We start from the raw sequence: 16328 nt of genomic DNA, 5'->3' as shown, positions 1-16328 counted from the left end.
GTACTGCAGAGAAAATAAAGACCTCACTTGCCTCCAGAGGAATGGACCCCAAAGATATAGTTGCCCCCCACATGTATTGACGGTGAAATGAGAGGAAGGCACACACATAGAGATGATGTATATAGATTTAGCAAATTGAGGCCCGCTGTAAACTAGAAAGCAGAACGATACAAAAGGGGTCTGAGCGGTCAGCAAAAAACCCTAATCAAAAAAACCATCCTGAGATTACAAGAACCCATGTGCCAACTCATGGCACATGGGGAGAACCTCAGTCCACTAGAGCTACCAGCTAGCATAGAGACATAATAAGCAAGCTGGACAAAAAACCAAACAACTGAAAATGAGCACTTAGCTTATCCTGAAAGATCTGGGAGCAGGTAGGCAGGAACCAAACAGAGCACATCTGAATACATTGATAGCCGGCAAGGGGATGACAGAAAGGCCAGGTAAAATAGGAAACACCCAGCCTCTGATGGACAGGTGGAAACCAAAGGCCGCAACCCACCAAAGTCACCCAGTACCAGCAGTAACCACCAGAGGGAGCCCACAAACAGAATCCACAACAGGTTACATTGATGGCTGGCATTGGAATGACTGAGGAGCAAGGCTAAATAGGAAACTCCAACATCCTGATAGAAACAGGTGAAAAGCTCACAAGACACCAGTACCACAAGCGACCACTGGGGGAGCCAAATAACCGAATCACAACAGTACCCCCCCCTTAAGGAGGGGGCACCAAACCCTCACAAGAACCACCAGGGCGATCTGGATGAGCCCTATGAAAGGCACGGACCAAATCAGAGGCATGAACATCTGAAGCTGAAACCCAAGAATTATCCTCCTGACCGTAGCCCTTCCACTTAACCAGATATTGAAGTCTCCGTCTGGAAACAAGGGAGTCCAAGATTTTCTCCACCACGTACTCCAATTCACCCTCAACCAGCACAGGAGCAGGAGGCTCAACAGAAGGCACAACTGGCACCTCATACCTCCGCAATAACGACCGATGGAAAACATTATGGATAGCAAAGGATGCTGGGAGGTCCAAACGAAAAGACACAGGGTTAAGAATTTCCAAAATCTTATAAGGACCGATGAACCGAGGCTTAAACTTAGGAGAAGAGACCCTCATAGTGACAAAACGGGAAGACAACCACACCAAGTCCCCAACACGAAGACAAGGACCAACACGACGATGGCGATTAGCAAAATGCTGAGTCCTCTCCTGGGACAACTTTAAATTGTCCACCACCTGACCCCAAATACGATGCAACCTGTCCACCATAGTATCCACTCCAGGACAATCCGAAGTTTCCACCTGACCAGATGAAAAACGAGGATGGAACCCCGAATTGCAAAAGAAAGGGGAAACCAAAGTGGCAGAACTGGCCCGATTATTAAGGGCAAACTCTGCCAATGGCAAAAAGGTGACCCAGTCATCCTGATCAGCAGACACAAAACACCTCAAATAAGTCTCCAAGGTTTGATTAGTACGCTCCGTCTGGCCATTCGTCTGGGGATGAAATGCAGACGAAAAAGACAAATCAATGCCCATCCTGGCACAAAACGCCCGCCAAAATCTGGACACAAACTGGGATCCCCTGTCAGAAACTATATTCTCCGGGATACCATGCAACCGAACCACATTCTGAAAAAACAGAGGCACCAACTCAGATGAGGAAGGCAACTTGGGCAAAGGTACCAAATGAACCATCTTAGAAAAACGGTCACACACCACCCAGATGACAGACATTTTCTGAGAAACAGGGAGATCAGAAATAAAATCCATAGAGATGTGTGTCCAAGGCCTCTTAGGAATAGGCAAGGACAACAACAATCCACTAGCCCGAGAACAACAAGGCTTGGCCCGAGCACAAACATCACAAGACTGCACAAAAGTACGCACGTCCCGAGACAGGGAAGGCCACCAGAAGGACCTAGCCACCAAATCCCTGGTACCAAAAATTCCCGGATGACCTGCCAACGCAGAAGAATGAACCTCCGAGATGACTCTACTGGTCCACTCATCCGGCACAAACAATCTACCAGGCGGACAACGATCAGGCCGATCCGCCTGAAACTCTTGTAAAGCACGTCGCAGGTCAGGGGAGACAGCAGACAATATCACCCCATCCTTAAGGATACCCGTAGGTTTAGAATCACCAGGGAAATCAGGTTCAAAACTCCTAGAAAGGGCATCTGCCTTCACATTTTTAGAACCTGGCAGATACGAGACCACAAAATTAAACCGAGAGAAAAACAACGACCAGCGCGCCTGTCTAGGATTCAGACGTCTGGCCGACTCAAGATAAATCAAATTCTTGTGATCAGTCAAGACCACCACCTGATGTCTAGCACCCTCAAGCCAATGACGCCACTCCTCGAATGCCCATTTCATCGCCAAAAGCTCCCGATTACCAACATCATAGTTTCGCTCGGCGGGCGAAAATTTTCGAGAAAAGAACGCACAAGGTCTCATCACTGAACCATCTGAACTTTTCTGTGACAAAACCGCCCCCGCTCCAATCTCGGAAGCATCAACTTCCACCTGAAAAGGAAGTGAAACATCAGGCTGGCGCAACACAGGGGCAGAAGAAAAGCGTCGCTTAAGCTCTCGAAAGGCCTCCAGAGCAGCAGGAGACCAATCGGCAACATCAGCACCTCTTTTAGTCAAATCAGTCAAAGGCTTGACCACGCTAGAAAAACCAGTTATGAATCGACGATAAAAATTAGCAAAGCCCAAAAATTTCTGAAGGCTCTTAAGAGAAGTCGGCTGCGTCCAGTCACAAATTGCCCGAACCTTAACAGGATCCATCTCAATAGAAGAAGTGGAAAAATGTACCCCAGAAAAGAAATCTTCTGAACCCCAAAAACACACTTTGAACCCTTTACAAACAGAGAATTGGTCCGCAAAACCTGAAAAACCTTCCTAACCTGTTGAACATGAGACTCCCAGTCATCCGAAAAATATCAAAACATCATCCAGATACACAACCATGAATTTATCCAGATATTCACGGAAAATATTGTGCATAAAGGACTGAAAGACCGAAGGGGCATTTGACAAACCAAAAGGCATTACCAAATACTCAAAATGGCCCTCGGGCGTATTAAATGCGGTTTTCCACTCATCCCCCTGCTTAATTCGCACCAAATTATACGCACCGCGAAGATCAATCTTAGAGAACCACTTAGCTCCCTTAATGCGAGCAAATAAATCTGTCAGCAATGGCAAAGGATACTGATATTTGACTGTGATCTTATTTAAGAGTCTATAATCAATACAAGGTCTCAAAGAACCATCTCTTTTGGCTACAAAAAAGAACCCTGCTCCTAAAGGAGACGAAGAAGGACGAATATGTCCTTTTCCCAAGGACTCCCTAATATACTCTCGCATAGCAGCATGTTCAGGTACAGACAGATTGAATAAACGACCCTTAGGAAATTTACTGCCAGGAATCAAATCTATGGCGCAATCACAATCTCTGTGAGGGGGAAGAGAATTAAGAGTAGACTCCTCAAAAACATCACAATAATCAGACAAAAAAGCCGGGATCTCAGAGGGAATAGATGAAGCAATGGAAACCAAAGGTGCGCCCCCATGATTTCCTTGACATCCCCAGCTTAGTACAGACATTGTTTTCCAGTCAAGGACTGGGTTATGAGTTTGCAACCATGGCAATCCCAGCACTAATACATCATGTAGATTAAACAACACAAGGAAGCGAATCACCTCCTGATGGTCTGGAGTCATACGCATAGTCACTTGTGTCCAGTATTGTGGTTTATTACTAGCCATTGGTGTAGAATCAATACCCTTTAAAGGTATAGGGACTTCCAGAGGCTCTAGATCAAACCCACAGCGCCTGGCAAAGGACCAATCCATAAGACTCAAAGCGGCACCAGAATCCACATAAGCATCCGCGACAATAGAAGATAACGAACAAATTAAAGTCACAGACAAAAAAAAACTTGGACTGCAAAGTGCCAATAGCAGAGGATTTAGCAACTTTGTTTGTTCGTTTTGAGCATGCTGATATAACATGAGTTGAATTCCCACAATAGAAGCACAACCCATTTTTGCGCCTATAATTCTGTCGTTCGCTTCTGGACAGAAAACTATCACATTGCATACTCTCTGGTGCTTTCTCAGAAGACACCGCCAAATGGTGCACAGGTTTGCGTTCCCGTAAACGCCGATCAATCTGAATAGCCATTGTCATGGACTCATTCAGACCCGTAGGCGTAGGAAACCCCACCATGACGTCTTTTACGGCATCAGAGAGACCTTCTCTGAAATTTGCCGCCAGAGCGCACTCATTCCACTGAGTAAGTACAGACCATTTTCGAAATTTTTGGCAATATATTTCGGCTTCATCTTGCCCCTGAGAGAGGGCTATCAAGGCCTTTTCAGCCTGTATCTCTAAATTAGGTTCCTCATAAAGCAACCCTAAGGCCAGAAAAAACGCATCCACATTGAGCAACGCAGGATCCCCTGGCGCCAATGAAAATGCCCAATTTTGAGGGTCACCCCGCAATAATGAAATCACAATTTTAACCTGCTGTGCAGGATCTCCAGCAGAGTGAGATCTCAGAGAAAGAAACAATTTACAATTGTATTTAAAATTCAGAAAACAAGATCGATCTCCGGAGAAAAACTCTGGTATAGGAATTTTAGGTTCAGACCGAGGAGCATGTATAACAAAATCTTGTATATTCTGAACTTTAGCAACAAGATTATTCAAATTTGTAGCCAGACTCTGGAGATCCATATTTCAACAGATAAAATCTGAGCCATTCAGGGGTTAAGAGGAGAGGAAAGCAGGAGACTGCAATTAGAGCTGGAGTGCAACTTCAGAGGGAGAAAAAAAAAAAAAAAAAACTCCACACAGTTCTTTTTCTTTCCTGCTTCAGCCCATAGATTAAACATGCTGGCCGGCCATACTGTTATGGTTCCCAATGGCAAGGGAACATCAGGAGCATAGAAAAACGGACAAGCTCTCGGGTGATGGAAACTAGAGCTGACCGCGATGCTAAACCTATACACACAACTAATAGTAGCCAGGGAACGTACCTACGTTTTCGCTAGACGTCTCGCACCAGCCGGAGAACTAACTACCCCTGGTAGATGAAAACACAGTCCTGGCTTGCCTCCAGAGGAAAATCCCCACAGGAGATAGTAGCCCCCCACATATAATAACGGTGAGTTCAGATGAAAAGACAAACGTAGTATGAAAGCAGATTTAGCACAGCGAGGCCCACTAACTAGATAGCAGAAGGATACAATAGTGGACTTCGCGGTCAGCTACAAAACCCTATCAAATACTATCCTGAAATTACCTTAAACTCATGTGCCAACTCATGGCACCGGAGTGGTAATTTCAGCCCACAAGAGCTTCCAGCTGCAGAGAATCACATAACTGCAATCTGGACAAAACATACAAAAATAGACTAAGGACAGAAGTGTCCAACTTAGCTGGTCAGCAGACTGGGAGCAGGTACATGCAACAGAAAGACTCTGGTTACATTGATGGCCGGCATTGGAATGACTGAGGAGCAAGGCTAAATAGGAAACTCCCACATCCTGATAGAAACAGGTGAAAAGCTCACAAGACACCAGTACCACAAGCGACCACTGGGGAAAGCCAAATAACCCAATCACAACAGAAGCTGTGCACACAGAGGGAGCAGAAGCAGTGAATCAGCACAAGGCAAGACCAGTATGGCCCAACTGTGGCACAGTTTTGTGTGCCCAACACACATGTCTACACCATCACAGATGGCTCCAGTCAGCAGGAGGCAACGTTTCCATCAGATGGTGACAGACCCAGTGTAATTGGGTTTCAGTAACGTCAGCTGATCCCCAGCTGTGTAGCCGGCAATGTGTCCAGCGACCGCCACGTTGACACAACTGAAATTTAAGGGAACCTGTCCCCCCCAGGCATTTGTTACTGAAAGAGCCACCTTGTGCAGCAGTAATGCTGCACAAGGAAAAGGTAGCTCTTCTAGTTTAGCTCCTTGCACACGCAGAACTTAACACTTATAAGATGTGCCCCCTGATACCGTGAGATAGTCCTGGAGGTGGGACTTTCCTTCATAATGGGACGCAGCACAGCCGTCATTCCTACCCCCTTGGTGCCGTGTGCCGCCTCCTCAGCGTTGTTTGAATCTGTCCCGGAGCCAGCGCTGTTATGTTATCCCTTGGCCATGCGCACTTAGCACTGCCCGTCTTCTGACATCATTTGGTGTCAGGCTGGCTGTGCCTGTGCGGCCGCGCTGCCCTAGATCCCGCCTCGCAGTGTCTTCTGATTTAATCACGCTGCGTGCCTGGGATCCATGGGCATGCGCAGTGCATATCTTCACCTCAGGCTCTCACTCATCTCCCTCCACCTTCTTCAGACTGTGCACCGTCAGCTGATCCCTAATAGCATGCCACGGCCGTGACGCCGCACAGTCTGAAGAAGCCGGAAGGAGGAGAGTGAGAGGCAAGGATATGCACTGCGCATGCCCATGGATCCCGGGCCCGCAGTGGGATTACGTTAGACGACACTGCGAGATGGGATCTCGGTCAGTGCGGCCGCACAGGCGCTGCCAGCCTGACACCTAAATGATGTCAGAAGATGGGCAGCGCTAAGTGCGCATGGCCAAGGGATAACATAACAGCGCAGGCAACTGGACAGAATCAAACAACGCTGAGGAGGCGGCGCACGGCACCAAGGGGGTAGGAATGACGGCTGTGCTGCGTCCCATTACGAAGGAAAGTCCCACCACCGGGACGGTCTCACGGTATCAGGGGACACATTTTATAAGTGTTTAGTTCTGTGTTTGCAAGGAGCATAATTAAAAGAGCCACCTTTTCCTTTTGCATCCTTAGTGCTGCACAAGATGGCTCTTTCAGCTACAAACGCCTTGGGGGGGGGTTAAAGGTTCCCTTTAAACTTGCTCCAATCAGGCTTCGGCCTACACTCTGTTCCTCTGCTCCTCCTGCTGTCCCTGGGCTTCAACACCGCCAGTTGCTGCCCGGAAGTGCTTTCTGCACAGTCAACAGTCGCTCCTCTGTTATTGGGGCTCAGTAACGCCAGCTGCTCCCCTGCTGTGTTGCGGCAATACCTCCAGCCTGCTCCTCCTGCTGTCCCTGGGCTTCAACACCGCCAGTTGCTGCCCGGAAGTGCTGTCTGCACAGTCAACAGTCGCTCCTCTGTTATTGGGGTTCAGTAACGCCAGCTGCTCCCCTGCTGTGTTGCGGCAATGTGTCCTGCGACCGCCACGCTGACACAACTATTGAAATTTAAGGGAACCTGTCCCCCCCCAGGCGTTTGTTACTGAAAGAGCCACCTTGTGCAGCAGTAATGCTGCACAAGGAAAAGGTGCCTCTGTTAGTTGTGCTCCTTGCACACGCTGAACCTAACACTTATGAAATGTGTCCTCTCACACCGTTAAACAGTCCCGTAGGTGGGACTTTTCTTTGTAATGTGACGCAGCACAGCTGTCATTCCTACCCCCTTGGCGCCATGTGCCGCCTCCTCAGCGTTGTTTGATTCTGTCACGGAGCCTCCACTGTTATGTTATCCCTTGGCCATGCAAACTTAGCGCTGCCCGTCTTCTGACATCATTTGGTGTCAGGCTGGCTGCGCCTATGCGGCCGCGCTGCCCGAGATCCCGCCTCGCAGTGTCTTCTGATTTAATTACACTGCGTGCCTAGGATCCATGGGTATGCGCAGTGCACATCTTCACCTCAGGCTCTCACTCATCTCCCTCCGCCTTCTTCAGACTGTGTGCAGTCAGCTGATCCCTAATAGCATGCCACGGCCATGACGCCGCACAGTCTGAAGAAGCCGGAAGGAGGGGAGTGAGAGGCAAGGATATGCACTGCGCATGCCCATGGATCCCAGGCCCGCAGTGGGATTACATTAGACAACACTGCGAGGCGGGATCTCGGGCAGCGCGGCCGCACAGGCGCAGCCAGCCTGACACCAAATGATGTCAGAAGACGGGCAGCGCTAAGTGTGCACGGCCAAGGGATAACATAACAGCGCAGGCTCCGATGACAGAATCAAACAACGCTGAGGAGGCGGCGCACGGTGCCAAGGGGGTAGGAGTGACGACTGTGCTGCATCACATTACAAAGGAAAGTCCCACCTCCGGGGCGGTTTAACGGTGTGAGGGGACACATTTCATAAGTGTCTACTTCAGCGTTTGCAAGGAGCATAATTAAAAAAGCCACCTTTTCCTTTTGCAGCATTAGTGCTGCACAAGATGGCTCTTTCAGCAACAAATGCCTGGGGGCGGGGTTAAAGGTTCCCTTTCAACGTACTCCAGTGCAGGCTTCGGCCTACACTCTGCTCCTCCTGCTGACCCTGGGCTCTAACACCGCCAGTTGGTGCCCGGAAGTGCTGGCTGCACAGAGAAAAACACCCGCCAATGTGTCAGTGGGGTTCAGCAACGCCAGCTGTTCCCCTGCTGTGTAGCTGGCAACGTGTCTTGCAAACGCCACGCAGACATAACAGATATTAAACTGCCTCCAGTGCAGGCTTTGGCCTACACTCTGCTCCTCCTGCTGACCCTGGGCTCTAACACCGCCAGTTGGTGCCCGGAAGTGCTGGCTGCAGAGAGAAAAACACTCGCCACTGTGTCAGTGGGGTTCAGCAATGCCAGCTGTTCCACTTCTGTGTAGCCGGCAATGTGTCCTGCAAACGCCATGCAGACACAAAGCTGCCTCCAGTGCAGGCTTCGGCCTACACTCTGCTCCTCCTTGATTCCCTGGGCTCTAATACCGCCAGTTGGTGCTCGGAAGTGCTGGCTGCACAAGGAGAAAAACACTCACCATGGTGTCAGTGGGGTTCAGCAACGCCAGCTGTTCTCCTGCTGTGTAGCCGGCAACGTGTCCTGCAAACGCCACGCAGACACAAAGCTGTCTCCAGTGCAGGCTTCGGCCTACACTCTGCTCCTCCTGCTGACCCTGGGCTCTAACACCGCCAGTTGGTGCTCGGAAGTGCTGGCTGCACAGAGAAAAACACTCGCCAGTGTGTCAGTGGGGTTCAGCAACGCCAGCAGTTCTCCTGCTGTGTAGCCGGCAACTGTTGTGAATTCCATTCTTGGGCTCCCTCCTGTGGTCGTAAATGGCACTTTTGTGAATTCTGCCCTTGGGCTCCCTCCGGTGGTTTTGAGTGGAACTGCTGCTTCTTGGATTGAGCATTGCAGCTGCTTTCACTGATCGTCTCTCTTGGTTCTGCTATTTAACCTGGCTCTTGTCTGCAGCCATTGCCAGCTGTCAATGTTTCTAGGTTGGATTTAGATCTCTCTTGGATTTCTCTGACAGTCGGTCCAGTTCAGCACAAGATAAGTCCTTGTTTGTTCATTTGTTGTCCACTTGCTGTGGACTTAATCATTCAGCTCTCATTATGTTTTTCTAGTCCAGCTTGTCAGTAAGATTTATTCTGCTTAGCTGGAAGCTCTGGGGAAGCAGATTTTCCCCCCACACCATTAGTCCGGTGTGGAGTCTTTTCCTGCAAACTCTGCGGTGGATTTTCTAGCTTTTAATACGGACCGCACAGTATACTTTTCTATTCTGTCTATCTAGGTAGAGTGGCCTCCTTTGCTAAAATTCTGATTTCATCCTGTGTATGTCATTTTCCTCTCCACTCACAGTCAATATTTGTGGGGGGCTGTCTTTCCTTTGGGGAATATTCTCTGAGGCAAGATAGCTTTCCGTTTCCATCTTTAGGGGTAGTTAGATCTCCGGCTGTGACGAGATGTCTAGGGAGTGACAGGAACATTCCACGGCTACTTCTAGTGTTTGTGTTAGGATCAGGAACTGCGGTCCGTATAGATACCACCACCTCAGAGCTCGTCCATGTTGCTCCTTAACCACCAGGTCATAACAGGCAACGTATCCTGCAAATGCCACGCAGACACAAAGCTGCCTCCAGTGCAGGCTTTGGCCTACACTCTGCTCCTCCTGCTGACCCTGGGCTCTAACACCGCCAGTTGGTGCTCGGAAGTGCTGGCTGCACAGAGAAAAACACCCGCCAATGTGTTAGTGGGGTTCAGTAACGCCAGCTGTTCCCCTGCTGTGTAGCCAGCAATGTGTCCTGCAAACGCCACGCAGACACAACAGATATTAAACTGCCTCCAGTGCAGGCTTCGGCCTACACTCTGCTCCTCCTTGATTCCCTGGGCTCTAACACCTCCAGTTGGTGCCCGGAAGTGCTGGCTGCACAGAGAAAAACACCCGCCAATGTGTCAGTGGTGTTCAGTAACGCCAGCTGTTCCCCTGCTGTGTAGCCGGCAACATGTCCTGCAAACGCCACGCAGACACAAAGCTGCCTCCAGTGCAGCCTTCGGCCTACACTCTGCTCCTCTGCTCTTCCAGCTGACCCTGGGCTCTATCACCGCCAGTTGGTGCTCGGAAGTGCTGGCTGCACAGAGAAAAACACTCGCCACTGTGTCAGTGGGGTTCAGCAATCTACCTGATGATCCTGAGGAACATTGGTATCTTCTTGTTTACAGTCCTGAGGAAGACGGGGACATCTCTCTGGTGTTGTCATCTTACTGGATAGACCTGGAAGCAACATATGCAGGGACTGAATTAATTATTTACATAAAGATAATTATAGGAAGTGTATTTACTCCTGTCTATTACCTGGTGATATGAGGGGCTGGGGAACCTCCATCATGATGTCCTTGTACAGATTTTTGTGTCCTTCTAAATACTCCCATTCCTCCATGGAGAAATAGACGGCTACATCCTGACACCTTATAGGAACCTAATACATAGAATGATACAGTCATCCCCTTGATCTCTTCATAGTGTTACTGTATAATGTCCCAGCATTCCCAGCAGTGTCACCTCTCCAGTCAGCAGCTCAATCATCTTGTAGGTGAGTTCTAGGATCTTCTGGTCATTCATGTCCTCATGTATCAGGGGGTGAGGTGGAGGCTCCATGATTGGGCTCCGGAGTCTTCCCCATCCCTCAGACACTGGGTCGTGACAGCGCTCGCTAGATGTCTTCTTCACCACTGTGTAATCCTGGTTATGGAGAGACACATTAATAAATCTCGCTACAGACATTTCCAGAGTCCTCACCTGCCCAGTTCTGTCCATCTGTTATTCCCATAGATAAGAATGATGTGATGTGACGTCATCAGAATCTCTCACCTCTCCAGTAAGCCGGAAGAGGATCTCTAGGGTGAGGTGTAATATCCTCTCCGCCATCTTGTCTCTGTCCATATCCATCTTTGATGGGTAAATCAGGAAAATTCTCTTATATAGGAAGATCTTCACTGAGAGGATCCGATATTGTAGAGACCTGAATGAGAAGATGAGCTGATGTAACATCATAAAAATCATTTAAAAAAAGCCGATGTAACATCATTGTATTTTGGGTGATCATGACCACTTAATACATATTTCTTTTCTTGCTTGGTTCTTATTGGTCTTCAGTGTGTGGTCATTGTTTATCATAATTATTTGAAGTACCTTCAAGCTTTCTTCTCAGATATTCATTACACGTGAGATGAGAAAGTCATAGTTACTCACCGATAACGGTGTTTCTCAGAGCCCATGACAGCACACCAGAGAGAGGGGATCCGCCCTTCAGGGACAGGAAACCTACAGGATAAAAGGGCGGTACCTCTCCCCTGCATCAGTTTTGTTTACAGAGCATCGGAGGTCCTCCAGGTTAGTTACAACAACAGAAAAAGTACAATTTATCATATTGCTTAACAGGTAAACACCGTGTCTATATAAAAAGGCACTTCACACAAAATAATGTGCTCACCGCACACGTGATGAGGGGGGGAATAAGTAGGTGCTGTCATGGGCTCTGAGAAACACCGTTATCGGTGAGTAACTATGACTTTCTCAGTCACCCATGACAGCACACCAGAGAGAATTGCAGAGATATATTGGTTAGGGAGGGACCACAGCCTGTAGAACCCTTCTTCCGAAGGTTAGGTCAGACGAGGAGGCTAGGTCTAGGCGATAGTGTCTGAAAAAGGTTGAAGGTGAAGACCAGGTGGCCGCCTTACAGATTTGGTCTAATGGTACCTCTGACCTTTCGGCCCAGGAGGTCGCCATAGCCCTTGTAGAGTGGGCCTTCAGTCCCTGTGGGACGGCGTTCCCGGTGGATGAGTAGGCCAAGGCTATTGCGTCTGTTACCCATCGTGCTATAGTGCTCTTAGAAGCTTTGAGTCCTTTCCTAGGCCCCTGGAAACAGATAAAAAGAGACCCTTCCTTCCTACACTGTTGGGTGGATTTAATATATTGGATTAGACACCTTCTCACATCTAGTGTGTGGAATTTTTCTTCTTTCCTATTTTTAGGGTCTGGACAGAAGGAAGGAAGGATTATTTCCTGGGACCTGTGAAATATGGATGCTACTTTGGGTAGATAGGCAGGGTCTGTTTTTAGTACAACCTTATCATCCAGGATTTGTGTAAAGGGAGGGTTTGCGGACAGGGCTTGGAGATCACTTATTCTGCGGGCCGATGTCAGGGCTATTAGGAGGGCAGTTTTAAGTGATAGAATCCTAAGAGGTATTGACTCTACAGGTTCAAACGGGGGTTCTGTCAGGGCTGACAAGACCAGGTTCAAGTCCCAAGTTGGTAATTTTTTTACTGTTACAGGTTTAGACCTTGCGGCTGCTCTGATAAACCGCATCACCCAAGGGTTTGCTGCTATGTTTTCACAGTAAAGTGCTCCTAGAGCTGATATTTGTACTTTTAAGGTACTTATTGAAAGGCCCAGGTCTAACCCCTTTTGTAGAAATTCTAATATTTCAGTCACAGGAACCCCGTCTTGTAACCTGACCCCGGAGGAGGATAAAAATTTTTGCCAAGTTTTACCATATATTTTTGTGGTCACTGGTTTTCTACTTTTCATTAGTGTAGAAACTAGTTTGTTAGAAAAACCTCTATCCCTCAATAGTGACCTCTCAAATTCCACGCTGTTAAGTGGAGATTCTCTGACTGGGGGTGGAACACCGGTCCCTGAGACAGAAGGTCCGGAAGATCCGGAAGGACCCAGGGATCTGTGATCGATAGCATCCTCAGCCAGGAGAACCAGGCCCTTTTGGGCCAGAAGGGGGCTATTAGGATAAGTCTGGATTTGTCCTGCCTGATTTTTCGCAGAACTGCTGGGATGAGGATGATGGGAGGAAATGCGTATGCAAGAGTGTGTGTCCAGGGAATCGTAAATGCGTCTACTGCCCGAGGATTCCCTCTGGGATCTAAGGAGCAAAATGTTTTCACCTTCTTGTTGTGCCTGTTTGCAAAGAGGTCTATTACAGGGATGCCCCATAAGTCTGTGATTTTTTTGAAGAAGATTCCCTGATTCAAGGACCATTCCCCTTGTTTTAGTTGGGTACGACTTAGAAAGTCCGCTTCCTGGTTCTCTACCCCTTTTATGTGTAGGGCTGATATGGATAGAAAACTGTTCTGTACTAGGCTGAGAATTTCGGAGGTAGTTTCCATTAGTGTTTGAGACCTGGTACCCCCCTGGTGATTCAAGTAAGCTACAACTACTTTGTTGTCTGAAAAAATTCGGACGTGATGCCCTTGTAATTCTCTTAGGAAAAAACGTAGTGCATGATTCACCGCTCTCAGCTCTTTTTGGTTTGAGGAAGTCTCGAGTTCCTGACTTGACCATACCCCCTGAGCGACTTTGTTGTTCAGGTGAGCCCCCCACCCTGTGGGACTTGCGTCTGTTGTTACTATCTGAGGGTTCTCTATTACCCATGGAATCCCTTTTGATAGATTGGTGGGATTTAACCACCAGTTTAGGGAATGAATAACAGGCGAACTTAGAGTCATGCGACCCTCTAACCGACCTCTCAGTAAACTCTGGTTTTTTAAAATGTCCCACTGGAGGGGTCTCGTGTGGAGCTGCGCCCACTGAACTGCTGGAAGGCAAGCAGAGAGGGACCCTAGTAACGACATCGCCTTCCTCAGAGACATGGATGGTTTTGAGCAAGCTTCCGACACTAGATGTAATATCTTTTGTCTTTTCTGAACTGGGAGGCGACATTCTTGGGAACTTGAGTCCAAAGTGAGACCCAAAAATTCCTGAACCCTGGTTGGTTCCAGTTTTGATTTTTGAAGGTTCACCAGCCAGCCTAGTTTTTCCAAAATGTCTATCACTCTTTGGCAATGCTGACTGCAGAGTTGGGCCGAGCTGCTGACAATCAAAAAGTCGTCCAAATATGGAACGATTAAGATGTCCTCTTCCCTTAGATGTGCCATCATCTCTGCTACCAATTTGGTGAAGATGCGAGGTGCGATTGATATGCCAAAGGGAAGGGCTCTGTATTGGTATTCCCTTATCTGCCCTTTCATGACCACTGCCAGTCTGAGGAATTTTTTGAGAATTCTTGTGGATGGGGACGTGATAATACGCGTCGCTGAGATCTAGAACTACCATGAAACAGTTCGGAAACAGGTTTTTTATTGTCGACTTTATTGATTCCATTTTGAATCGTTTGTTTTTTACGTAAGTGTTTAATTTCCGTAAGTTTATTATGGTCCGGAAGGACCCGTCTGGTTTGGGAACCAGAAATAATGGGGAGTAGAAACCTTCCTTCCTCTCCAGAGGGGGAACTTCCAGAATGACATTTTTGTCCAATAATTTTAGGATTTCGAGTTCTAGAGCTTCTTGTTGTTGGGGAGAAGACCTCGGTGAAGTTACTACATAATGTCGGGGGGGTAGGGAAAAAAATTCTATTTGAAGACCCGCGTGTATTAGATTTAGTATCCAGGGGCTGGTAGTGATTTTTTCCCAGGCCGGGAGGAATTGAGACAACCTCCCTCCCACCCTGGGGGAGATGTCACTTAGGGGGGGGTTTCTTATCTCGTGGGGAACTACCGAAGAGGAACCCTCTTTCTCTTCTTTTCCCATCATCCCAGCGGTTTTGTTCTCTTGGCGGTCTTCTTCTAAAGAATTTCCTACTCCGAAAGGGCCGTTTATTGAACGTTTGAGGTAGGATGGGGAACCCTTTCTTTTTATCACCTGCTTTTTGCAGGATGTCGTCTAGAGTCTCTCCAAAGAGAAACTTGCCCTCACACGGAATAGAACATAGTTTGTGTTTAGTTTGTAAATCTCCTGGCCAGCTTTTGAGCCACAGGGTTCTGCGTGCGGCATTCGAGAGGGCTGCAGATTTAGACGTTAATTTAATCGAATCGGCAGACGAATCGGCTAGAAATGCCGCGGCACCTCTAATCATGGGAATAGAGTCTAACACCTTATTTCTGGGTACCCCATCCCTCAGTTGTTTCTCTAAGTTGTCAACCCAGATCATAAGGGAGCGTGACGTGCAAGCCGCTGCTATGGCCGGTCTCAGGCATCCCCCCGCCGACTCCCAGGCACCTTTGAGAAAGGTGTCGGCTCTCTTGTCAAGATGATCCTTTAGGGTTCCCATATCTTCAAATGGTAACGCGTATCTTTTTGAGGCTTTAGCTACCGCCACGTCGAGTTTGGGAGCCTTATCCCATGAAGAGGAGGATTCCTCTTCAAATGGATATTTTCTTTTAATAGAGGGAACTGATGCATTTTTCCTCTCTGGTTTTTCCCACTCTCTTTTGATTAAGGTTTGTATATTTTCATTTAGGGGAAAAACTTTTCGCTTTTTTTGGCATAGTCCTCCGAACATGACATCCTGAACGGTTTTGTCAGGACGAGGGTCCAATACACCCATTGTCGACCTCACTGCTTTAACAAGGCCGTCGACCTCGTCTAAGGGAAAACAATGACGACCTCCCCTTTCGTCATCTGAAGAAGAGAAGGAGGAGTCCTGTGTATCTGAGTTTACGACATCAGAGCTGGAGGAATCGGAGTTCCTATAGGGATTAGGTTTTTCTTTACTGACTTTCTTTCCTCCTTTAAGGGTTTTAAAAACAGACTCTACCTCTGTTTTGATTACGGAGCGTAACTCAGAGGCAAAGTTTGGTGTCTCCTCGCAGAGGACTTGACCAATACACGAATCACATAACTTTTTATCCCAAGATTGCGGTAATTCTATATCGCATAATGGGCAGGTTCTGTGCTTTGTTTTTGCCGTTCTCTTCCTTGCCTAGGATAAAGGAGAAGAGGGACCCCAGTTACAAACAAATGAGCTTTCACGAAGATCACTCACCAATCAGACGCAGCCACAGGTACCGGTTCTGGAGGAGGGGTAGGATCTTGAAGTGAGAGATCCGTAGATGGTAGCTGATTCACCACACTGGAACTCTTGCTACGTTGCGTGGAATGGCTACCAGACCGAGAACTCCGGGTGCCCGCAGAGGTTCGCTTCTTCTGTGCGTCCGGTTTCGGTCGTTGATGGTGGCGCTGCTGC

The 16328-nt window shown here is 48.1% G+C and overlaps 1 protein-coding gene across 2 annotated transcripts in view; it reads right to left on the bottom strand.

Moving 5' to 3' along the window:
- The window catches only part of LOC143766514 (uncharacterized), a 50882-nt gene that overhangs the window by 12739 nt on the left and 21815 nt on the right, over positions 1–16328 (bottom strand). For both annotated transcript variants that reach the window (XM_077254259.1, XM_077254258.1), the window contains exons 2-5: positions 11159–11309; positions 10850–11029; positions 10643–10766; positions 10470–10561 (exon numbers count right to left, since the gene is read on the bottom strand). In XM_077254259.1, the coding sequence (XP_077110374.1) occupies positions 10470–10561; positions 10643–10766; positions 10850–11029; positions 11159–11236 (474 nt within the window). In that variant the 5' untranslated portion in view covers positions 11237–11309. The remainder of the gene's footprint in view (positions 1–10469; positions 10562–10642; positions 10767–10849; positions 11030–11158; positions 11310–16328) is intronic.

Source organism: Ranitomeya variabilis, chromosome 4 (assembly GCF_051348905.1).
Source record: "Ranitomeya variabilis isolate aRanVar5 chromosome 4, aRanVar5.hap1, whole genome shotgun sequence".
NCBI classification, from domain to species: Eukaryota; Metazoa; Chordata; class Amphibia; order Anura; family Dendrobatidae; genus Ranitomeya; species Ranitomeya variabilis.
This window is presented reverse-complemented; position numbering and strand designations above follow the sequence as displayed.